The 25,691-nt window shown below is 44.3% G+C and overlaps 1 protein-coding gene across 21 annotated transcripts in view; it reads left to right on the top strand.

The window, feature by feature from the left end:
- The window catches only part of ARPP21 (cAMP regulated phosphoprotein 21), a 239,183-nt gene that overhangs the window by 174,722 nt on the left and 38,770 nt on the right, over window positions 1-25,691 (top strand). For all 21 annotated transcript variants that reach the window (XM_064169992.1, XM_064169988.1, XM_064169986.1 and 18 more), the window contains 5 exons: window positions 6,133-6,363; window positions 11,269-11,438; window positions 13,103-13,207; window positions 15,852-16,118; window positions 23,880-24,006. In XM_064169992.1, the coding sequence (XP_064026062.1) occupies window positions 6,133-6,363; window positions 11,269-11,438; window positions 13,103-13,207; window positions 15,852-16,118; window positions 23,880-24,006 (900 nt within the window). The remainder of the gene's footprint in view (window positions 1-6,132; window positions 6,364-11,268; window positions 11,439-13,102; window positions 13,208-15,851; window positions 16,119-23,879; window positions 24,007-25,691) is intronic.

Here is a 25,691-nt window from a genome sequence, read left to right as displayed (position 1 = left end):
CCTAGCACCCAGCCCTGTCCAATCAACTAGATCATGGCACTAAGTGCTTTCTTCATAGAAAGCAGGAGAAGGAGGTTGTTCTGATTCAGAAGTATATGCATAGGTGGATACCATTAGATGTCTCATACACAACTGAGGCCCTGAGGCCTTAATTTAAGGCCTTGAAGCCTTGAGCAGCTGACTGTAGTCAAGAGGCATCCTTGCTCGGGAGTAGATGATCTCTAAGGTCCCTTCCAACCTAAGCTCTTCTATGAACTGTTGGAGCAAGTCCAGGCCATGAGGATGCTCAGAGGGCTGCAGCAGCTCTGCTATGAGGACAGGCTATGAGAGCTGGGACTCTGCAGCTTGGAGAAGAGAAGACTTTGAGGAGATCTTGGAGTGGCCTTCCAGTATCTGAAGGGGGCCTACAGGAGGGCTGGGAAGGGACTATTTACAGGGTCTTGTAAAGACAGGATGAGGAGAAATGGGTTTAAACTGTCGGAGGGGAGATTTAAACTGGATGTTAGGAAGAAGTTCTTTGGAATGAGGTGGTGAGATGCTGGCACAGGTTGCCCAGGGAGGTTGTGATTCTGTGCTCCACAACCTCCCTTGAGGTGTTGAAGGCCAGGTTGAATGAGGCCTTGAGCAATCTGTTCTAGTGGGAGGTGTCCCTGCCTATGGTGTGGAGTCAGGACTAGATGATCTTTGAGATCACTTCCAACCTAAATCATTCTTTGATTCTCTGATTTGTTGACCAAATGATGGAAAATGTGCTCATTTAAAATGTGCAAATGATTCTGTGTGTGTGATGCTCATCCTCTGGAGATCATAGAATCCAACCTCCCTGCCAGGGCAGGACCATATTGGCACAGCTTTCTTGAGCATAGGGATAGTGAAACTTCAAGGATTTTTACAGGTGGCTCACAGCTGCCTTGGAGAGCATATGAAGTGTGAGACCTCACCTCAAATACTGCGTTCATTTCTGGTGTCTCCATGGTGAGAAGGACACAGAACTGTTGGAATGAGTCCAAAGGAGGCCACAAAGGTGATCCAAGGGCTGCAGCACCTCTCCTGTGAGGATAGGCTGAGGGATCTCGGGGGTGTTCAGCATGGAGAAGAAAAGACTCCAGGGAGACCTTAGAGCTGCCTTCCAATACCTGCAGGGATAGTACAGGCTGCAGAGGGACTTTTGATAAGGGTGTCTAGGGACAGGACATGGGGGAATGATTCGAAGCTGAGGGAGAGTAGGTTTAGATTGGATGTGAAGAAGTTCTTCAGTAGAAGAATGGTGAGACTGGAATAGGCTGCCCAGGGAGGTTGTGGATGCCTCCTTCCTGGGAGTGTTCAAAACTAAATTGGATGAGGCCTTGAATAGCTGAATCTAATTGAGAGGTGTCCTTGTCTGTAGAGGGGAAGTTGGAGTAGATGATCTATAAAGTCTCTCCCAACCTAGGCCATTCTATGAGGATAGCATTGTAGCCTTCCAGGATTGTTTTTAATATTGTCACCAGACATATATATTCTGACCTTAACTCCTAGAAAGTCAGTAATTAATGGTACAACAGCAGACAAACAGAAACTGAAGCTCAGAAAGATGTCAGCCTCCCCTGAGGCAAAGAGAGATCCTAGAACACGCTGTTCTCTGCAGTAAAGTCCAGTAGTGTCAATTAGTCTTAGACTCTAATTGCATTCAACAGCATGGGAATTAGAGCTTAGCAAAGGAATGCTGTTAATTCAATCTTGCTAACTTCACAAAAGAGGCTGTGTGGAACTCATTATGTGGTTATCCTCCTGTTTCTGCTGGTGCTTTTCATGCAGTGGTTTAGAAAGTCTGAAGAGCACAGATCGTATACTGCAAATTAAGTTTTTCTGTCTGCAGCTACCCGAGGGGAGGCTGTAGCCAGGTGGGGTTGGTCTCTTCTGCCAGGCAAGCAGCAACAGAACAAGGGGACACAGTCTCAAGTTTTGTGGCAGGGGAGGTCTAGGCTGGATGTTAGGAGGGAATTGTTGTCAGAGAGAGTGATTGGCATTGGAATGGGCTGCCCAGGGAGGTGGTGGAGTCACCATCCCTGGAAGCGTTCAGGAGAAGCCTGGATGAGGCACTTGGTTTAGTTGACTGGACAGGGCTGGGTGCTAGGTTGGACTGGATGATCTTGGAGGTCTCTTCCAACGTGGTTGATTCTGTGATTCTATTGTGGAGCTTAGTATATGCAGAGAGATATATTAAGCTGTAATTCAGTACTGAGAGGAGAGCTAATAATTTAACAAATTGGCATTCGGTTGTATTCCTACAACTTGAGGCATTGTACAAACTGTTGTTTCATTCAGCTTCCCAGTAATACAGTGGACTTCCAGGGCTGACAAAGTGTGTTGAGTGGTAAATGAAATAGCTGTCCCTGTGGGCAACTCAGACATACCTGCTCAGCCATTAACACACTCACAAAGAGAAAATCTAGCTCACCAGCTACTGTGTTATTGTCCAGTTCAGGAGGGACATAGAGCTGCTTGAGAAAGTCCAGCACAGAGCCACAAAGATGATGAAGGGAATGGAACATCTCTCTTACAAGCAGAGGCTGAGGGAACTGGGACTGTGCTGCTTGGAGAGGAGGCGCCTGAGGGGTGTCCTCATCCATATTTATAAAGATGTAAAGGGTGAGTCCAGGAGGCTGGAGCCAGGCTCTGCTGGGTGATGCCTAGTGACAGGATAAGGGGCAATGGGTGGAAGCTGAGGCATAGAAAGTTTTATGTAAATATGAGGAGGAATTTTTTCCCTGTGACAGTGACAGAACTCTGGAAAAGGCTGCCCAGGGTAGTTGTGGAGTCTCCCTCTCTGGAGATAGTCAAAACCTGCCTGGATGTGTTCCTGTGTGATCTGGTATAGGTGATCCTGCTCTGGCAGAGGGTTGGCTGAATGAGTTTTGGAGGCCCCTTCCAGCCCTTGCCATTCTGTGATTCTGTGATTTTCACTGACACATTGCAGCAGGTTTTATTATCTATTACTAGGAGGCAGGACAAGTTACTTACCAAAGAAATTCCCTTTGCATGCCTACAGGTGTTCAGATAATAGTGGGAAGACTTAGATATTTAACTGCTGCATCTTTAGCTTCTCTTCATGAATTTTCCATTCAGTGGAATGCACATCTGTTGGAGTCTGTTTCTTCCCTCCTCCCCTTTACAAAAAGCTGGCTCCACTGTGCTATCAGCTGTGTTGATACAGATCTGTAAGGATCGTTAATTTCCTTGGCTGGCCTCCAAGTAATTGGAGCCGGTCTAGTCTTTCCTGCGAGGTGTCCATTGCTGCTGCTGCTGCAGGGGAAAGGCAATCATACTGCAGGCGTTCCAATACTTTTACTTCTTTCTTTAGTTTTTTTTTATTCAATTTTATTTTTATCAAAACGTTTTGTAAATTACAGTTTTGCCTCTGAGTTTTGGAACTGGGTTTCTGCTTGTTCGTGGTTAGCCTGCTGCATCTTCTGAGTGCAGGGCAAACTGTAGGAATGTCAATGTGCAGGCAATAAATCACCAGCCAGCTGTCTCCAGGTATACTTTTCCATCAACCAACTGTGCTGGAATAGTCTTCTAGCAGGGCAGCTGCCAGAGATAGTCATATTCGTAACAACACACACCATTATCATTAAAAAAATCCCAACCCCCAAATATGTTGTAATATGCAGAAATGCAAGGGGCTTACAAAAGTAGCAAATAAATGTTCCCCAGCCAAGGAATGATGCCCAGGACAAAAGTACTTCCAGAGGTGATCAGGACTCTACTGTTCCTGAAAAATTGACTATCTGGAGTACAAGCCTTAGAGGAGCAGCTGAGGGAATTGGGATTTGTTTAGCCTGGAGAAAAGGAGGCCCAAGGGAGAGCTTATCATTCTCTACAACTACCTGAAAGAAGGTTGCAGTGAGGTGGGAGCTCAGTCTCTTAAGTATCAAGTGTCAGGACAAGAGGAAATTGCCTCAAGTTGCACCAAGGGAGGTTTAAGTTGGGCATTCCAAAAAACTTGCTCACTGAAATGATTGTCAAGCATTGGAACAGGCTGCTCAGAGGAGAGATGGAGTCACCATCCCTGGAGAGATTTAAAAGATGTGGAGATGTGAAGACATCGTTTAGGAGTGGACTTGCCACTGTTGTGTTTATGATTGGACCCAGTCTTAAAAGGTCTCTTCCAAGCAAAATGATTCTATGATTCTAAAGAGTGGGTAGATCTGGAGAGCCCAGATGATAAGAAGGGATAAAATTACCTCAGAATCATCAGATGCCGAGTGCTGAGCCAAAGAAAATAGAGTGAAATGTGTAGCATCACTCACTAGCAGTCAGAATATTGGAACATTAACAGTACCTCTGTGCTCTCCCTCCACAAACCCTCTAAGCTGTTAAGCATTTGTGCTGATTTTTCTCTCTCTTTCTCTTTTTACCACTCTTTGAACTGCTGTATCTCTTGGAACACCTAAAAAATATATTAATGGGAAGTGATGAGAATATGAAGATGATTATTATTCTGCCAGCTGTGAAGATGTAGCCATCATTACAGACTGGAGGGAAAAAAGAGGCTGGATTGTGTAATGGGGGCAAAAATCTCATTTACTCAGAGTTCCTTTCAGAACTCTTTTGCAAGACATCTCTTAATGTGAATCTGAATAAAGTCAGAGAGGTCTTTTTTTTTTTCCTTCTCTTTTTCATTTGCTGCAGTACTGAATTCATTATGTGGTGATTTCTTATTCCAGATTTAGACACCATGAAAACAGCTAATCAGAGCTACAAAGACAAGATTAATTGGTGTTAATTTCCAAACATTAGTTTCAGAATTTACTTGGTTTAATATGTCTAGACTTAAAGTGATAAGAAGTAAGTTGTAGGGATGGAAAAGGATTAAAATGTATCATTCTGGGGGCAGAATTGGTTAAGTAGTGATTCCTGGAGTAAGTTTTTTAGGTTTGGGGGTTTTAGAAAAGTACCAAGGTGGTGATGTAAAATAGAATCATAGAATCAAGCAGGTTGGAGGAGACCTCCAAGCTCATCCAGTCCAACCTAGGACCCAGCCCTGTCCAATCAACCAGACCATGGCACTAAGTGCCCCTTCCGGGCTTTGCTGGAACACCTCCAGGGACAGCGACTCCACCGCCTCCCTGAGCAGCCCATTCCAGCCCATTCCAATGGCAAATCACAGAATCACAGAACTTCTTAGATGGAAAAAGACCTCCAAGATCTTCTCCAAGAGAAATAAAATAAAAGAAATTACAATTAAAATATGTTTTCCTTTCTAGGGGAAGCACCCACACAGAATTTGCTCTCACACTTTCTTTGTATGTGCCTTTACATCCTGCTCTAAGGAAGCTGCTTTTCTGAGCCCTCTGTGCTCTGAGATTGTCCTTTATCTGGGAAGCAAATGGAAATCTCAGCAAATACAATTTCTGAAGTCTGGAAGTTATATTGGGGTTTTTAAATGATTTGTCTCCCCCATCCTTCCAGACACACATGTGTTTTACAGAATCACAGAAATATTCCACTTGGAAGAGACCCTCATTTGCTTTCTCTTAGTTGATCAATTCTAATAGGCTAGGTGCTGGAGGTGGTGGAGTCACCATCCCTGGAGGTGTTCAAGAAAAGACTGGTTGGGGCACTTAGTGCCATGATTTGGTTGTTTGGATAGGGCTGGGTGATAGTTTGGACTGGATGATCTTGGAAGTCTCTTTCAACCTGGTTGATTCTATGAAAAGCCAGTGTCTGAAGTCTTAGACTTTTAGATAGCTTTAAGTTAAGACACATATGGCACAGCTACCTTGTTGCTTGACTGAACTCAGTTGCTGGCTGGTTGGGTTTTTGACTTACAGAGAATGTTTGGTGTGTGGGGGGATGTGTCCTGTTTTGTAGGGTTTGTTTCTTTGTTTAGTTTAGTTTTCATTCACAAACTCTGCTTTCAGTTTGTGCACCTTATGAACCAGTACTTTGGTGTAATAAATATGTGCTGAGTGTTCTGTGTTCTATTTGACAAAGGTGTTTACTGTATGGAGACAGCAGATGTTGAGAGAGGAAAGTGGTCTTTAGAGCTGTAGAAATACCACTGGAAGCTGAGCTCGGCAGGGAGTGAGAACCCCACTGCTGCCAGCTGGACATGGACTAGTGTGTGGTTGTGTCTCTCTCTGTTAGGCTCAGAGTCTTCCAGCAGTGCTGGCTCCTCAGGATCACTGTCACGAATACATCAGCCTCTCCAAAGTGCATCTCTTGTCCCTGGGGTGACAGCCAGCTCTTCAGGCAGCGTATCCTACCCTGAGAACGGGATGAGTGGCCAGGTGGCCCCCAGCAACACCAGCTATATCATTCTTCCACTTGAAGCTGCAGGGATACCACCTGGCAGTATCCTTCTGAACCCACACACAGGTCAGTACAATGCTCTCCTCCCTGGTCCTGCTTTTCAGTGTTTGTGGTGTCATGTGGAGAACAGGCCAATTTCTTCTTCCTGGAGATGTTGCTCTTGAGGAAGTAGCAAATCTGTGTTAAAAAATACGCTTGGCAGGTTTGAAATCTGCAGGCAAAGCAGGACTGACTTTCTGAGGCTGTTGTGGTACAGGCAGTGGGAAATGATACAAAACACACTTGTGAGCAAGCAGACAGGATATTCATCTTGTAAAAGGTGGCACTGCTCGGCTGCAAATGCACTTGAGATCCTGTTAGCTTCAGTGAGGACAGTTACACACCCGTGTCAAGTGTGCTGAAATACAGTGCACCCTAAATACGATGTCATAGAGATTGGGCATAACTGCAGACATTTCAAAAGGCTTGAGGGCTGCATTTGAATTAGTCCTTCAGATTTAATTTAGATCTGTGAGCTGAATGATTAGCAATTGTATTCAAATTTCAACTTGTGTGATACGAGAGAGTTGTATCCTTCTCCCTCCCTGGTAGTTAGCAGCACTGCAGTGCAGAAACCAGGCATTCACTCAGCCAAGCACTGTGGATGCCTCAGAAACCACTCAGCTTGAACCTGATTGCTTACTGAAAGTTTAAGGCAATTTGTTACCTCCTTGGTCAGGTGAAGTCCAGATCATGTTATGCTATGACTCCCCACAATATTGTACTGACAACATTTAAAAGCTTCAGGGAGGCTGGGACTGATGATTCCTCGCTGATTTGGACTGTTCAAGTGACCATGACTTGCTGTGCTGTCAAGCTTAGCTGAATTATTCTGGGTTTAAAATAACAGAGCCTACAGTGAGATGCATTTTCCATTATACTGGGAGCTGAGACTTGAACTCTGAAATGTTTTTCCAAGTCCTAAATGGAGCATTGAGAAGGTTTACTGTTTTTGTTGGTTTGTTTGTTTATAACCAGTGGTTTATGTATGTTACACCCCTGGCTTCCAGTAATTTGGGGCAGATGTCTAAGGTCACAGCTATTTGGGTTTGGTCAGAGTTCAGTCAAGGAAAACATAGCCTTGGCAAAGTATTAAACCAGGATTTCCACATATACTAAGAGGTAGTTTTGTCTGGGGCTGATGGATATGTAGCAGCTCATATAAAATGAGGGAGGAGCTCTTGTTTGTTTAGAGTCAAATGTAGTAAGGTCTTTCCAGAAAGGTGACTTAGTAGCTTGCCCAAACTTGTACTTTTCTAAAGCCTTTACTATTTCTGTGTTTTTTTTTTCATGTGATTGCATCATTGACATGAGATCCTAAGTCTGTCAACATAATTGAGGGGTTTGGGCATTTCTCAAAAACTCAATTAGTGGAGAGGGTAGGCCAAGAGGTGGACATAAGACATTATTAATTTGCTCATTTCTCTTGTTATGGTAGTTGATGGTTCTGTCTGCAACACAGGAATCCCTTGATCAATACAGAAGGTATTTTGTGTGGTGTGTTATCCACTTCCATGCAAAACTCAGCAGGCCCATCAGAAGTCATCCTTAATTTGCTTGATAGGACAGGGAGAATAGATGGCAGAATCCCTGCTGCTTTGAGCCCACCGACAGCTGAGAGGTTCTGCTCGTTCCTGACCGTGGCAAGGACTGGAGGTTGGAGCTCACTACAGTCGCCAGTCAGAAGAGCAGTTTGAGAGGAACATCTCCTACACCTCTTTTGTCAATGTAGCAATTTTCAGCAGCTGGCTCAGATTTTTGCCTGGTGCCTAGGGAGTCTTTTTCTGCAGCAGGTATATAATGCCTTTCAAAATCGTCGCTAGACCGGAGCCACTTCATCTTCCCTCCTAGCTTGGGCCTCATTGTCTGCAGAGACATCATCAGGAGTTCCATGTGTGTTAGTATGTTTAACATTCAGGCATCAAGTGTTGTTGTGTGTATGTAATTTTGTGTTTCCTCTAAACCCAGTGTTTTCTTTCTGGAAGTACACACATAATAGAGAAAGCAAAGGGAGGCTGAAATTCTTGTCCCAGCCGTATGGCTTCATGCTGCTACCTGTGCTGGAAGTCAGGCTCTGCTGCAGCCTCTGCTGTGCTTTTAACCTGCAAGAAAATACCTGCTGCAAATTTGCCACTCTCTGGGCTCAGAGTCTTTGCATCTTATTAGGGTAGGGTTACAAAAGAAGCTCCATAGGGAGGAGACTGATTGCTGTGATCAGCTATCAAAGTGATGGATGCTGTCAGTAACATAGATGAAGAGAAGACAGTTTAAAGAAAAGGAAAAAGGAGCTTTGTTTCCTATAATGAATAGATTTTCATTCCCTATGCAACACCATTCTTTAGTTCTTTTTTCTCCTCTTGCAGAGTGGCTACTTCCAATCTTTTTCTCTCTTTTGATCATAATGCCGGTCCTTTAAAGATCTTTACTAACTTCTACACTAGATAGTCACTGACTCTGCAAGCCTCTAGTGGCATCCACAGATGCTGGCACTATCTCCATGCTTCGATTATACCTCTCAGCTCCTTCTCAGGTGTTGACAGTCCACACTTTCTTTTCTATACATGCACTCTCCTTTGCTTCCTCTGCTTTACCTTTCTCCTTGCACAGAATAGAGAAGCTTCTTGCATGCTTTGAGGACCATTTCTGTGGCTGTGCTATTTTATTTTTCATTTCACCTGCTTCACCAGACTCTTTTACCCTTTAAAGGATTCCTCTTGACACTTTCTCTGCCTTAACCTCTTTGACAACTTAAGAGCATTTACATTTCATTCTTACTCCTTTCAGCGACATTGCAGTCTTTCCCCTTCCATCAGGGCCACAGTTCACACCTTACAAATGTCCTCTCTGTTACTGCCTGATCTTTTTTTTTTTGCTTCTTATTTCAAGGTTTCTTCATTAAAAGTCTGTTTTTTTTCTTCATCTTTAAAAGCATTGCTGGACCTTTTCTCTTCCAGGTCTGTCATCCTTCACTGAGGCACGGGTGCTTCTCTTCCACTCTTTCCAATCATGACCTTTCTCACTGTTGAATGTGAGATGTGCCCAATACCATATGGTGACTTGATCCAGAAAATCTTGCTGCTCTAGGGAGAGAAGGCAAGGTTTCTTACACCAGTGTTCCTAATGCCTTTCTGACCACGACTGATAATGGAGAGGAACTGATAGGCTGAGAAGTAGATAGAACAGGTAGAGATCCTCATGCTGTCCGAATCAGAAATGATATATTTCACTGTAGCTGTCAACCACCAAGTTTATCCAAATCTCAGGTATTTTACTTACCTGCTTTAAATGTTAACACTTCATTGCTAAAACTCTTTTTATTTTTTTTCTCATGGAAATATTTGTAATTTCTTTGCTTTATGAATTTATGGTGGAAGTGAAAAGAGAAGTGAGGTCATGGAAAACGTTTTTCCTTCAAGAGCCATTTCTTTCTTTGCAAGGCTATGACTCAAGTAAACTTCTTGTTTGTTTGTTTGTTTATGTGGGGTTTTTGGTTGCTTTTTTTGTGGTTGTTGTTTTGTTGGTTTGTTTGAGGTTTTTTGTTGGTTTGTTTTGTTGTTGTTTTTTTTTTTGTAACAAACATTACATTTGCAAGATTACTTCCAGCAGCTGCATTATCTGAAGGAACAAGAGTTCAGCAGTGTAGAACTGTGGACAGTCTGCCCTGTATATAAGAAATTTTCAGAGATATCTTGTTACTTCCATGGTAACTTCCAGTTCATAGAATTATAGGATCAGCCAGGTTGGAAGAGAGCTCCAAGCTCAGCCAGTCCAACCTAGCACCCAGCCCTATCCAGTCAACTAGACCATGGCACTAAGTGCCCCAGCCAGGCTTTTCCTCAACACCTCCAGGGATGGCAACTCCACCACCTCCCTGGGCAGCCCATTCCAATGCCAGTCACTCTCTCTGCCAACAACTTCCTCCTAACATCCAGCCTAGACCTCCCCTGCCACAACTTGAGACTCTGTCCCCTTGTTCTGTTGCTGCTTGCCTGGCAGAAGAGCCCAACCCCACCTTCAGGTAGTTGTAGGCAGCAATGAGGTCTGCCCTGAGCCTCCTCTGCTGCAGGCTGCACACCCCCAGCTCCCTCAGCCTCTCCTCACAGGGCTCTGCTCCAGGCCCCTCCCCAGCTTTGGCGCCCTCCTGTGGACACCTTCCAGCACCTCAACATCTCTCTTTAACTGAGGAGCCCAAAACTGGACACAGGGCTCAAGTGTTGCCTTACCAGTGCTGAGCACAGGGGCAGAATAACCTCCCTTGTCCTACTGGCCACACTGTTCCCGATCCAGGCCAGGATTCCACTGGTTCTCCTGCCCACCTGGGCACACTGCTGCCTCATCTTCAGCTCCTATCTACCAGTACCCCCATGTCCCTCTCTTCTTGGCTGCTCTCCAGCCTCCTCTTATTATTCCTTCTCCTCTTATTATACAGGGCACAGCTCTTAAAAGTGCAGCACTATGTTTAAATGAGCATGTGTAAATAAATTATAAACAAGGGTAGGTTTGTGTTGGTTTTTTTCCTTTCCATACAAACCACAGTGTGTCAGGAGTAGTTGTGTGCATTTGGCCACTGTAGTGTGGCAGCAATATATACTTGAGTATTCTCTACCCCTAATGTTGGCTCCAGAGTTCATTTTTACTGTGAACTGATTTGTCATAGAATGGCTTCAGGTAACCATAGCATCTGAATCATTTTATAGCCATGGTAACCTTGCACCCATTCCTTGGAAAGTCATTCTGCCAAAACAAATATCTGCTCTCTGCTTTGCCTGCAGTAAAAAAAGCCAAGAGATGTCTGATAGTGTAATGAGTGATGAGCTTGTTGCTGTTGGAGCTGGTCAGCTGAAGGGTGGTCAGTTAAAGCAAGGCTGTGTGATTGCATACTGAAAATGTGTTGTTACAAGTGCTCAGCAAGGGCAGGATCTTCTGTTTCAGGTCAACCATTTGTAAATCCTGATGGGACGCCGGCAATATACAATCCTCCCAGCAGCCAGCAGCCGATGAGGAGCCAGATGGTGGGACAGTCTCAGCAGCAGCCTTCATCCCAGCAGCCTCAGCAGGTTCAACAGCCACAACAGCAAATGGCAAGTCACCTTGTCACACAGGTAGGTGTGGTGGCCTTTGGCAAAAGAGAAGGAGCTCTTAGGCTTACGAGGGGTGGCCCTCTAAAGGCTAGAGGGGAAGGATGCAGTTAGACAAAATCATAAATGTTCTTCTCTTTTGAAACAAACAGGGTGAGGGTTGACCCTCTAAAGGGTAGAGGGGAAGGATGCAGTTAGACAAAATCATAAATGTTCTTCTCTTTTGAAACAAACGGGGGCCATGGTCTGTTTTCAAGGTGGATAAAGCAGATGGAAAGGGAAGATTCCTTTTTCAATCTCATCTAAAGCCTGACTTGGTTTTGAAAAGGACTGTTAAGCAAACTGGTGTGTATCTACATCAGTTGGTCTTGCAAAAATTACCCAGAAGTGAGAGTTGAAGCATTCATTCTTAGGCTAGTGTGGTCTGCAGTTCCCTCCAGAGAGCCAGGGACCTTTCCCTGACCCTTTTGGCAGCAGCGGGGTTGACTTAAAGAATCAAGTACAATGCAGGGCTCTACAAACTCTTCCATTTCTGGTTATAACAGGCATGGTCTATGCATAGCCCACTCTCTGAGCACCCCTTCCCAGACCATGGATCTTCTCTCTGCACCCCATCGTCTGGCCATGACTGCTCTCAGATAGAAGCTAGAGGAAAAGAGGGAAGGAGCAGCATTGTTTGTGCATAGTGCCACAGTATGTCTGGTCTCTGGCCTCTGGGCTGGCTGTGGCAGGTAGCCATGTACTGAACAGGAGCAGTGAGCTTTGGCACTAGTTCAGACTTAGTTTTGTGGTTAGTGTGTCTGCAATCCCAGAGCAGAGCAAGCAGAGGGAACTACTCAAGTGAGAATCCTGCATCCTCCTTGCTCACAGAGCAGCTGAAATCTACTGCGGTACTTGTGTGGCTTTATAATTCGGCACAGTTTCATCCCAGATTAACCTGAAATGCAATGTTTAAATTCAGTGAAGTTGCTTTGATTTTGTTAGGCTTGGGCTTCCTTGGGTTTGGCTCTTATTTCTTGATTTACTCTTAGCAGTGTTAGAAGGCAGACGTAATACCAAACCTGTGCAAGACTCCAGCGAAATGAGAGATTAAAATGAAAGGAATAGTAAAGCTATTCCAAGCTAATAGTGCTGTAGAAAATTGTTCTTTCACTTAGATAAACATCTGCTCCAAGCTGATGGCCCTGTCTGTTGATAATTTGCAGCCTGTTCTTTGTCAGGTATTTTTTTTGTTAGCTATTGTGCTCTGCTAAAGCAGCTTTACAGTCATTATTCCTTTGCCTATGACACACTCAGAGCTAAATCAGTCATTATCAGAACATTTCAAATATAGACTTACACTGTGCTTATCCTGCTCTCCCATTCTATCTCTGAAAATTAAATGTAGAATCATAATTTGGCTTTGCCTCACATCAGTAATAAAGTGTAGCTGTGGCTTTATTTAACAGCCATCAAATATATGGAAATAGGCAGGGAAATCTGTAATAAGGAATTGTTGGGTACAAGGCTGAAATGAAGGCTAAAATCACAGCAGCTGACCTCTTGTGCTTGGGCTGGCAGTGAGTCACCTGCATTTTCAGAGCCACTTTTAAGACCTTTGTTCTCAGGAAGGGAGGTGTGGTGGTGATGGTTGTTATCTCTCTTTCCCTAGGTTGTATTTATTGTCTTTCACTGTGTTTGTTTTGCAGCCTGTTCAGGCAATGCAGCCATCTTCTCAGTCAGTACAGTATCCAGCCGTTTCTTATCCTCCCCAGCATCTCCTGCCTGTCTCTCCAACGCAGCAGTTTTCTGTGGTACTAAAGATTTATTATCCTTTTTTTTTTATTTTCCTTGAAGTTGAGTGTGTGAACATTGAATATGCCCCAAAGCCTCTGGGGAGCACTGTGAGGGCTGTCCCACAGGAGAGCCCCCTCTAAATCCTCATTTGTCTTGACGCTTTTGCTACTGACAAGCATTTTGTGAGAGCATTCCCACTGATTTCTGGTTACTAACCTGCAGGGTGGTGTTAGGAGCAGGGCACCCTACCTGACTAACAGAGCCTTCAGAAAAAAATGTTTTGTTGTTCCTGTGATAGGAGCTTGAGTTTCCTCACTTTATGTCAAGGGACCTTAAACTGCTAACTTTGGCATTTGAGATTTGAGTTATCCCCTTTTTATGTCGACAAAGACTGGAGAAGACACCTCTAGAGATCATTGCTTTTTATACTGTCTTATCAGGATACTAAATGCATTGTGTGAATATATTCCCTGGTGACACCAGAGCACTTGGGAAGGAGAGCTTTGGTGAGGCAGCTGCAGAAGGTGTGCTCTGCGATGCATCATGACAAGGCACCAGTGAATAGCGCTCTTCTGGAGTCTCAATCTGGCTCAGTGCTCGCAGGGCTAAGATTATCCTGTTTGTAAAATGAAGCTGACATTTTAAGAGGCACTACAATTACTGTTTTTTGATTCTGTTATTTTTTTTCTCTAGTGCTCTGGTAATCTTGTTTATGATTTTTTTTTCCCCCTGAAGGTAAAGATGTCACATAGTAAGAGATGGAAACAAAGCTGAACGGATTCTTGCAGCTAAAATGATGTTATTAATGCCTGGTAGATGAGCAGTACCATTTAAAGGACAATAAAGAGCATTCTGTGGTGAAAAGAAGTTGCATATCTCAGTGCTAATTCTCTTGAAAAGTGTCTTTCAGGCATCTCAGGTTGCTCTAGTGATAGTCATGGAAAAGCTGATGTTTTTAGTGACTAATTTAACAGGCAAACTTCACCTGAATTCATGTCTTCAGTGTACATTACATTGTGCACACAGTGTATAAATGATAGGGGGGTTGAAGCTCTTGGTCTTTATTGTGCATATCCAGAGACATTCCTGGCTCTATTTCTCATAGAGACTGGTTGCAGGCATTTGCCATCCAGGAAACAAATATCCTGGCTTTCTAAAGAAACAGCTTCAGCCAGGTAACTTACCTACCTGAATAGGATTGTGGTAAGGCAAGAGCATTACTTTCTTACACCACCTGAAGATCTGCTTGGAGTCTTGACCTGTGATATCTGCTCTGGTTGTGGATGGTCTCTGTGCAGTCTTTGGCAGTGCCTTACAGCTGTTTTATCTCTTCTCTTCTGAAGTTTCTTGACAATAAATACATTGTGCAGGATGATTTTGGAGAGTGAGCACCACAGAGACAGTAAATACATTGTGCAGGATGATTTTGGAGAGTGAGCACCACAGAGACAGTAAATACATTGTGCAGGATGATTTTGGAGAGTGAGCACCACAGAGACAGTAAATACATTGTGCAGGATGATTTTGGAGAGTGAGCATTACAGAGACAGTAAATACATTGTGCAGGATGATTTTGGAGAGTGAGCACCACAGAGACAGTAAATACATTGTGCAGGATGATTTTGGAGAGTGAGCACCACAGAGACAATAAATACATTGTGCAGGATGATTTTGGAGAGTGAGCACCACAGAGAGGCAAACAAAACTGAAGAGGCTTCTTTTAGAACATCCTTGCTATTTATTTTTTAAGTGAAGAGCATCTTTATAGTGCTAATTCCCTGGCTGAGGGAGGGACCATAACTGCAGAGTAGCACACGATGGAGTTTTTAATGCTGTATTTATTGTTGTATAGAGTATGATTTAATATTGAGTTACTTAAAAGGTTCACAATGTGGGCACAAGTGAAGATGCACAGAACCACGTTTGTAAATCTTTGGCCTTCACAGAATAAACATGAGAGTGCTGATTAGTATGGATCTTTTTTTGACAAGGCAGTTTAGAATCCTTGTTTCATTACCATATGTAAGAAGACATAGGTCCATTGACTTTATTTGGTACGTTCATCCTACCATAGATGTATTTTAACTTCCTTCCAGCCCAATAGAGGACTTTTTTCTTTCCAACACTGAATAAAAAGCCTTCAAATGGCAACTGAAGGCTTAGCTTTTTTCTTTTTTGCTTGCTCTATGTTAACAACAGTCCCAAAAGGAAAAGATCTGCCCTTGAAAACCTACTGAATTCCTCTCAGCATCATTTTGAAATGGAGGTGAAACTACCAGCTGAGGAATTCTGTGTTTGGAGGATAGAGGTATTCATAATGTTATTTTCATGCCCTTTGTGTTTAAAATGTCATCTTTGGAACAGTGTAAGGTTCCCTTGTCATTTAGGAATAAGAAGAGGGGCAAAGTAAAAGCCAAGATAATTGACTTTTGTGCCACGTGGTGCCGCTCACCTTGCAGTCCAGAAGTCTTTTGTCAGAGCATTTGTAATGCTCCTAATTGCCTCCGGTTTTGTAGATAGCCATGCGAAGTGTGGTGTGCGTTGGAGCTGAGTGATTCCTCTCCCCCTGCTGCTCTGTTTGAACCTGTTTTGTTTAGCTAATTTGCATGTCTGCTGCAGACATCATGTCTACATCATTTTCTGCTGCCTCTTGCCCCGCAGCGGGATGACATGACAACACAGTTCAACCAGATGAGCTTAAGCCGTCAATCGTCAGGAGACAACCCCGAATCGCCTTCTGGTCCTGTCTACCCATCGCCCATCTTGCAGCAGCCTGCCCAGCAGACAGGTTACATCATGGCTTCTCCGAGTCAGCAGCTGCCCCCAGGAGGTTTTACAGGTTCAGGTCCACCAGTATCCCAGCAAGTGCTGCAGCCCCCACCGCCGCCGCCCCAGGGCTTCGTGCAACAGCCACCACCACCTGCTCAGGTAGGCAAAACCCGCACAGCCGCTTCGGCACGATGCTCATCAGAACGCCAGCAAGGCAACATCATAGCCTGGAGAGGAGGAGGCTCAGGGGAGACCTTATTGCTCCCCACAGCTACCTGAAAGGAAGTTATAGCCAGGTGGGGTTGGTCTCTTCAGCCAGGTACCCAGTGACAGAACAAGAGGACACAGTCTCAAACTCTGTCAGGGCAGGTTTAGGCTGGATGTTAGGAAGAAGTTCTTCACAGAAAGTGATTGGCATTGAAATGGGCTGCCCAGGGAGGTGGTGGAGTCACCATCCCTGGAGGTGTTTAAAAGGAGACTGGATGAGGCACTTAGTGCCAGGGTTTAGTTAATTAGAAGGTGTTGGGTGATAGATTGGACTTGATGATCCTAGAGGTCTTTCCCAGCATGGTTAATTTTGTGATTCTGTGATCTGGATACAGCCTGGATGCAGAGTCCTTTGATAGTGGTTGGACTCAGTGATCTCAAAGGTCTTTTCCAACCTGGCTGATTCTGTGATACTAAAAGTCAAGTTAAAAAAAGCAAAACAACAACCCAAACCCCCCAAACCAAACAACAACAAAAAAATCCCTCTCCAAAAAAAACCCAAACCCCAAAAAAACCCAAAAAGCTTAACAAAACAAAGAGAACCCCAAAACCAAACAACCAAAAGCAACCAGAAACAAGCTGTGGTAGTCATAGAGTTAACAACCCATCACACAAACAAAAGAAAACAGAAAAGCCTTAAAAAAAAACAAACCAACCAACCAAGCACACACAAAACCCCAACAATAACAACAAAAACCAAACATCAAATGTGATGAGTTAGGTGTTCTCTGTCCCCTCACTCTTATGAAGTCACCCAGACTACACTCAGCTAGCTGGAAATTAAGGAGTGAAACTTGATATTTACAGCTTAGCACAATATACAAGCAGATATTTACAATCCATGCAGCCATTGACAGAAATAGATAAGTTAAAAGTAATACAGAAACACAACAGCCCTCCCAGAAACCAGAGTCCCCCAGGAGGGGCTCCCAACCACTCTTCCACCTCCCTTCCACCCCTCCACCTTATCCCAGACTTTACCCTACGTGCAAGGTGAGTTTGGAGAATCAACCAGGGGGGTTAGGAAGCAGAAGGATTAGTTAGACAGCAAGTTAGGGAGAGAAGTGCAGGCAGCCAGAGACGCCCAATCACTGTGTTATTTGTGTTTGTGTTCTTGATTTTACAATCAGCAAGCCTGTGAGTGAAGCAGACATAACCATGGTTTCCTTTTCACAGCCTATCATTTAATTCTTCTCACCACAATATTCCAGCTAGCTTCAAACTCTCTCACCAAACTAGATTCTAGATTACTAAGAATATGTATCTTTTTTCCTGGGGTAAAAACTTAGCATCTTTTTAGGCATCAGGAATCTTATAAAGCCTCTCTAATTTCCTGAGTTTCAGCAGTATCACAGTATCACAGTATTATTAGGGTTGGAAGAGACCTCACAGATCATCAAGTCCAACCTGTTACCACAGAGCTCAAGGCTAGACCATGGCACCAAGTGCCATGTCCAATCCTGCCTTGAACAGCCCCAGGGACGGCGACTCCACCACCTCCCTGGGCAGCCCATTCCAGTGTCCAATGACTCTCTCAGTGTACTCAGGACAGACATGCACATGAGTATGAAGGAGCAGGGGTTCAGTAAGTGTCTGTAGTCCTTTTTCCCTGTGTATGTACCAAAAGAGCAGCATGCACATCAGCCCAGGTAGTCATTAATCATATTTAATTGACTTGAACATGTGAGATGTCACAGATCAGTAATTTTAACTGTCTTCCTGAAGACTGATTATGTTTTACTGTTCACTACCAAACATCTCTACTTGTCTCCTGGGTACCTTTACAGAATATTGAAAGTGATTACTGTCAAGAAGTAAAATGCACAGAAGACTTTCTGGCCCATTTTCAAGGCATACTCTTCAAAAAAAGAGCTAAATCCTTTTTCCAGTTACAGATAACTTCATTTAAACTCTAAAATGATATTAATAGTACTTCTGTTGTCATTTTATGCTTAGAAAGCAAATGTAGTACATAAAAATCTTCTCCACCTCTTTTGATGTAAAAGTAGTGTAAACCTCTTCCTGGTTCTTCTGTTTTGCCACTTCTTACTGCAAATCTCTGGTTGCCTTTGGTAATAGGACTCTGCATTGCCATAGTAATGAAGGGTTTTTTGCTGGTTTAAGTGGGCTCTAGTTCATTAGATCACTGACTGATGTGCAGGCTACTGGAGTGCTCACATCCCACAGGGTCAGAATTTGTGTAGTCAGAAATTAGGCAGCTGTTGGTTATTTTTTTTCTGCTTGCAAAGAAAAGAAGCTTGAAGGAGCTGAAGTTCAACATGATTCGATTGTTTTTTAAGAACTGCAGATATTGCTAGAAAAAAGATTTCACTCTTTGCCAAATAAAGCAGTTTTTTAAAGTCTGGGGAGGAAAAACTGATCTGAAGAGCAGAATTCCCTGATTGAATCCATCTCCCCATCTAGGTTGTGCCTCTTAAGTGAGTTAGGTAAAGGCTTCTTTGCAGGAGCTAAAAGACAGCAGCATCTTGCTGCCTGCCGTGGTGGAGTGGTCTGTGCCTCTTCCTCCTCCATCCCCATTCGTGACACCAGGTTTGCAGCCTGTCCTGACTCTCCTCAGCTGGCTTTGCAGAGGCTGCTTCTGCCAGATTTGCTTGCACCATAGCTGAGCCTTCATCCCCTGTAGTGAGTGTTAGGCGTGCAGCAGGGTGCAGGGGAATTTGCTCCGTCTGGGGTAGTGTTACTTTGAAGCAGTTTTCCTTCCTGAATACTTGCTCTGATGCTACTGATTAGCTTCTTCAGAGGACGATTGATAAGGAGATGCCTTTCCATGTATAGACTGCTGCCGAACAGGTAGCATACTACCTTGTCTAACGGCTGCAGTGCCTCTGTACCCCAAGCATGGTATCTATGAGTGCTTTCCTCCTACATTGTAACAAAGTGGAAAGTTACCAAGGGCAGAGGAATAACTTTTGAGTTTGCAGCATCTTTACTTATTTTCACTGGGGAATGCTTTGTCCTTGTGAGTATAGGAAGGTGAGAAATCCAGCACCGTCAGCTCCTCCTGCATCTGCTGCACCATGCCTCTGGATTGCTGTCTTCCAAAAAACCACTGTCAGGTGTCTTTGTGGAGAGCATGCAGGGGGGGTCAGTCCCTGCTGTCCACAATGGTCTGCTGGAAGGAGAGGGGACAGCAACTTTCTACATCTGCATGTGCAGATGGGAATTTCTGATGGAGGTTTCAGCACTAGAATGTGGCAGAGCTATTTGGATCCTGGTTGTATGGTAATAGGGGATCCCTCTTACAGGAAGGGGAATGAAGCCTTGGGAAATAGTAATTCCTTTGCCCTAGCAGCTCAGCTTTCTATGCAGGGCCTCAAGTCCCTGCCCTGCTTGTGACAAAATTTCACTCTGGCAGTGGCTGTTGGCAGTCTGAATCTCCTCTTACTTTTGTGGGCTTAGATGCAGTAACAAGGCTGCTCTCAGATGCCAGAGCAGGTGGTCTGAGGCAGGCTTTAAAAACAAAAGAAAGGTGCAGTATAGATCTCAATGCATGCAAAACATTAAGTGGTGCATTGATCAATGCAAGGCAATCAATGTAAAAGCACTTCTATGTCTTAAATGTTTCTATTGGATTTACACCAGTGAAAAAGAGGCTTGGATCTAATGGTTAATTAGTTCCTGTAATTGTGGGAGAGTCAGTGTGTTCTCCCAAGTAACAAGAGATGTGACAAGAGGAAATGGCCTCAAGTTGCACCAGGGCAGGTTTAGGTTGGGTATTAGAAAATGTTTTTTCACAGGAAGGGTTGTGAAGCCCTGGAACAGGCTGCCCAGGGAAGTGGTGGAGTCCTCATGCCTGAAGGTACTTTAAAGACACATAGCTGTGGTGCTGAGGGATATGATTTAGCTGTGACCTAGCAGTACTGGGTTAAAGGTTGGGCTTGGTCATCTTAAAGATCTCAACCAAAATGATTCTGTGATCTTCTGCAATGCATTGCTGATAAGGTTCTGGTAAATTGGCTGTGGTGCCCTCTGTGCAGTTGGAAAACAGCTGTGGAAACTCGAGTGGAAGTCCTGTGAGTATGGGAGCTGACAGGAGGAGAAAGAAAGGCTCTCCAAGCACACGAAGCCAATAGTACCACATTTAAATGATTAGCTTTTGGGATGAAGCTCAATTAAATGAGGCTGCTCTCCAAGTTTCTCTCTTTCCCAGTCTATATGAAAGCAGAAGAAGGCTGGGTTTGAAATGACCTGCCTAAGAGCTGATGAGGACCCCTTATGTCACTTTTGCTACTTCTTTCATCACAGCTGTTCCCCAGCTTGACAAGAGAGCCATCATTTAATAAGGTGAAAACAATGATCTGCCTTTGTTCAGCCAGTTGGAAAAAAACAACCCAGCCCCCTCAACCATTAGTCTGCCTTTGCTGAAAGGGACTTGTAGCACCAAATGCCTTTTGCTGTCTGTGTCACAAGCAGCAAACAAACATCTTTCTCTATCTTCTCCTATTCTGAATTTTACTCTGTTTCCAACAGCTCTTCCATAGCGCTTAGGGACCCAGACACTTCAGCAAGGATCCTCCTTTGTTTTTTGCAGCGCTGTCTCAGTGGTGCTTATCACTGCTCTGCCTCTACAAATGAAGAAACAAGGAAATTGTGAGGACTACACCCACGGGAAGGGATATGTTCCCTTAAGAGTTATTTTTCTCCTTTAGCTCCTTTATGGAAGGTATTCTGGCAAAGTGATGTCCATGAATTCTGGAGCTGACATGAATTCTTGGAGAGGCATGGGGAAGTAATACACCTAGTGAGGGATTTTTTCACCTGAAGTAATTTTATGCCATCATTAATTTTAGCTGCCTCTTTGCAGAAGTCCCCTCTTAGAGAGTCCAAAGCTATCCTAAGACAAGATCTTTGTTCATAGCATGTCTGTTCTAGGAACTTCTTGTGAGGAAGGTGGGGAAGCTGCTGCAAGTGAGTAGGTCTTTCCTAGGTGATCTGAGGAAATGATATTTGGAGGTCATCCTGCAGCTGTACACAAGCAATTATGTTTTGTTGCTGTCATTGTAGTGGGGGAGGCAGATAGAAGAAGCCTTGAAGAATGACTGACCCCAGTCAGTTAGTGAGAAGAAATGGTACCTCCATGTGTCCATACATCACTGTGGTTGTCTTCACTCCCACGTAGGCAGCTGTAACTGCCATTAGCAACTGTGTCAGCATCAGTAATCATCTGGGTGAGGGTGTTAATCCAAACCAAACTGGATATCAGCAGTGTTCAAAGAAGGCAGAATGTCTGTCTGATGGCAGAATCAAGCTCTAAGTCAATAAAGAGATAGTGTGGAAAAGTAAAATCAGCCTGAAAGATGTATGGAATCCTGTTCCTACTGTGAATTTGCAGCAGGAGAGCAGTCCAAGGGAGACCCAGCCCAGTAATGGGTTTCAAACTGTAGGTGGACAGAACAAAACAGAAAGCCAGTGCTGTGTTGAGTCTCTGCCCATCATCTAGAGGCAAAGCAGATTAGATGGAGGAAAAGGTAGTATCTGTTCATGCCATTTCATGAGTGTCTCTGAAGGTACCCACTCGTGTTTTGGTTTAAGTTAAATAAACACAATGTTGTCTGTGAGAGAAAAAGCCAAAATGCATTGGAAGAGTCACCCTACAAACAAGGAAGGTGTTCACCTTTCATATAAGGGTATCCAAGGGTGTAAGGATTATCTGCCAACTTATTTCCATGGTAATTATTCAAGAGGGGAGATTTTCCAAGGATTGAGAACAAGAAATGATACTTTTAGACTAAAGAAGGCAGCCTTTGTTTAGGTTATGGTCCAAGAAGGACATGCTTCCATAATGATAACCATATAGCTGTGTTGGCCTCCTTGTTGGTGCAGTGACAGCCTCCTGGTTCTGTAAATGAACTATGTTCTACAAGCAGAAGGGCCAAGCTTAGATTGTGCATTCACATGGGAAAGCAGTTGAAGTATAATTTCACCTGTCAAGAGGCTGCTGCAGAAATGTTTGTTGAGGAGCACAGAAGCAAAGGTGTTAGCAGCACTGATGTAATAAGAATCTAAAGAATTCAAGAGGGTCAGAGTAGATGATGTAAAGTGATACTTGTTATCTTTGATCCCTCTAATTCCACTGTTCACTAAAGCAACATTGGGAAGGGCAAATAATAGCTTTCAGCTGCTGGCAGAGAGAAATGAAAGTGCATCTTTCCAAGACCCTCAACCACCTATTTTATCCATGTCTGTATTTTACACCAAGCCTTTCCTTTATTGTCTGGTCTTTAAAACAACACCACCACAATAATAAACCAAAACCCCAAACCAAAAAAACAGCAAAACAAGAACAGAAACACCCACACACACAAAAAGCATGTCTGAGTAGGACAAAGGAGGGGAAAAATTGTATGATTTATAAAGCACTGCAGGCAGATGTGGCAGAAATTGAGAAAATGTTCTCCCAGGCCCATGTCCCTCTGCAGTTAGTTGCTGCCATATGCTGCTGTGCTCTGTTGGGTACCTGCAGCATCTCCTGCAGGTGAAAATGAAAAGATTTGAGTGCTTCCAGTTTGCCAAAGGTCAGTTGAAAACTGTTGAGCCCAGATGTCTCAGTTACAACAACGTAGCACCTATAGCAAAAATCTTTAGCTCCAATCACCCTCCTCCAGGTTTCACTTTCACCTCTGTGATGCAGTGATGCAGTGTACTTGCTCTGTAATGACAGGAGTAACAGGAGGAAGAAGCCCACTTAGCAGAGCTCAAAGACTCAATATCTACCCCCAGCCCCTGCAACAAAACAACTGTGATTGTGTTTTGAGCTTTGTGTTCACACTAAGGGTGAGAGAGGCTTCACAGGAAAAGGTTCCTGAAGGATGAAGCTGTTAAAGTGAAGTGTGAATTCATTAATTGTTTCTTACAAGTGCACACACACTGTCTTTCCCTCTGTCTTGCTTCTAAATTGTGGCCTTCCAGTATCTGAAGAGGGCCTGCAAAAAAGCTGGGGAGGGACTGTTTAGGGGTAATGGAGCAAAGCTGGAGGTGGGGAGATGCAGACTGGATGTGAGGAGGAAGTTGCTCAGCATGAGAGTGGTGAGAGCCTGGAATGGGTTGCCCAAGGAGGTGGCTGAGGCCCCATGCCTGGAGGTGTTTAAGGCCAGGCTGGATGAGGGTAGGGTATCCCTGGCCATAGCAAGGGGGTTGGAACTAGATGATCCTTGCGGTCCCTTCCAACCCTGACCGATTTGGTGATTCTAAATCCTTTTACTCCCACCCATTGTTTCTTTTGTATGGATCATTTCCTCCAGAGCTCCCCCATGGGCTCAGCGTGTGCCGTCTGTATGGATCCCATTGCCACGGAAAGCATCCATTTGATGTTTTACTCTGGTTTGTTTGCTGCGTGCATTTGCTAGCTTTTTGTGCACCCTGTATGGTTTTTGTCTCTTTGCATTGAAGTTCTTTTTCTTCTGTTTCTCAAAGCACCTGAGAATAAATTTGGGCACTGATAGCCCTTTTCCTAGCAAACCTGAAAGCAAGCAGCAGTTCTGGAAGAGACACAGTGCAGACCCCTCCTGTTTGGATTACTGTTACCATTTATATGTTTGACTCGAACCCCTGCTTCTCTTCCAGTCCTGTTTAATTTTGTGAATATTTATGCTCCAAAGTCCATAGTTAGCTGCTTTTTCTCTTTCTTTGCAGATGCCAGTGTATTATTACCCATCTGGTCAGTACCCTACCTCAGCAACTCAGCAGTACAGACCCATTGCCTCAGTTCAGTACAATGCACAGCGGAGTCAACAGATCCCACAGACTGCACAGCAAGCAGGTATTTACAGCTGTCACTCCTTTCTTCAGCTGCTCTCAGTGCCTTTGCTGGGGAAACCTCTGGGGTTTTCATTCGGAGTTTGAACAGCTGGTCACTGTTCTGTTAGAAAATATGGTGAAAGCCTCAAACTGAGAAACTCTTGGCTTGGAGATGCTGAGCAATGGTGGCGTGAAGGTTGTGTTCTCCACCGCTGCTGTCCTGCATGCAGTGCCATCTCCTCGGTGCCCGTGCTCCAGGTGACAGAGCACAGAGAGAGCTGGGGAGGAACTACTCTGAGCAGTCACACTGCATGTTCGAGCCAACCACAGTGGTTTGTGCTTCCTGGTGCAAACTCCTCAGATGTTTGCAGGGCTCTATATGGTGGGCAGATCCGCGGTGATGCACAAGGGGCCAGGCGTGCTCCGTCGCTCTCTGCTCTTCTGGGGCCAAGGAGCAGCAAGGTGGCCCGTGTGGTTGGTGCCTGTCCAGACCAGCTGCCCACAGCAACGTGCAGCTGGAAGGGGGGCCGTTACACTGTAAGAGAGTGAGTAGCAGGTCTCACAGTGAACCGGTCTCTTTTCCTGCTGTGTCATGCCACTCCTGATGACACCAGAGTAAGAGGAACATAGGCTGAGTTGGGCTGATGTGTGCTGCGGGGAGGGCAGGGCTTGCACTTGTGAAGGGGTCCTCATATTTTGAAGGAACAATCAGCTCCAGTTTTGGAGATTGATTCTTTTGTTTAAGTTATTGGTTGCTTGTTTCTTGAGTCCACACCTCCTTCATAGGGGGTCTCAGACAGTAACTTGGAGGTGTGTGGGAAAGTGTTGTTTCCTGGTAGGGCTTACAGTCACAGGATGTGCCAGGTAGGACAAAGAAGTCATTGTTCTGTCTGGGTTTGGCAGAAACCCTTCTGAATGACAAAACAGGTTCCTTGCAAAGGCATTGATACAACAGTCTCTTAAGATGCAAGTCAGGAGCCCAGACCTGAGATGTGGACAAGACTTACCGGGTCATCCAGCCTGTCAGCTTGTCTGTGTAGTGTGACTGCTGGCAGTTTTGTTCACACTCTCTCAGGGAAACGAAGACACAGCAAAGACATCTATAAGTAAGCAATTGATGACTTCTTTTGCGGGGGGGGGGGGAAGTTAAAGCTATTTTATGTTGTAATAACATTTCTGGTATTTTGGTGTGTGTTGGCAGTGGCTGACTCTGTCTGCTTTAATGCCTTCATATTTACACGTTCCCGAGAGGGGAGAGGGTGAAATACTGCACAAAGGTCATTTGTCTGTTCTAGCTTCTTCTTCCTGATGATCTGTTACCCTATTTATTATCTCTGTGTAGTGGGTATTTGAAACTAAGTGCAAATCAACTTCAGTGACATTATCAGAGTCTACTGTGTTGTTATGAAACCATATTTATCATTTTAATGCTGCATCCAGAGCACAGTGGAGATTATGGTAAATGAAGTGTACCAGAGAGAGTCTGAAGCACTTGAGTGATGTTCAAGAAATGATCCAGCTCTTTGATTTTGAGGAAATCCTAGTTTTGAAGGTACATTGTAGCACAGGAGCTGATGTGGTTGAGTACAGACAATGCAGAGATGCAAACACTGATTTTGTTTCTGTTTGCTTCATTGTTTTCCTTACATGCTTGGAAAACATAAGTCAAGGGGCTTGTGTAAAATCTCTATCACGTCAGTCTTCTTC

The sequence above is a fragment of the Pogoniulus pusillus genome, chromosome 32 (assembly GCF_015220805.1).
Source record: "Pogoniulus pusillus isolate bPogPus1 chromosome 32, bPogPus1.pri, whole genome shotgun sequence".
Classification (NCBI taxonomy): domain Eukaryota; kingdom Metazoa; phylum Chordata; class Aves; order Piciformes; family Lybiidae; genus Pogoniulus; species Pogoniulus pusillus.
This window is presented reverse-complemented; position numbering and strand designations above follow the sequence as displayed.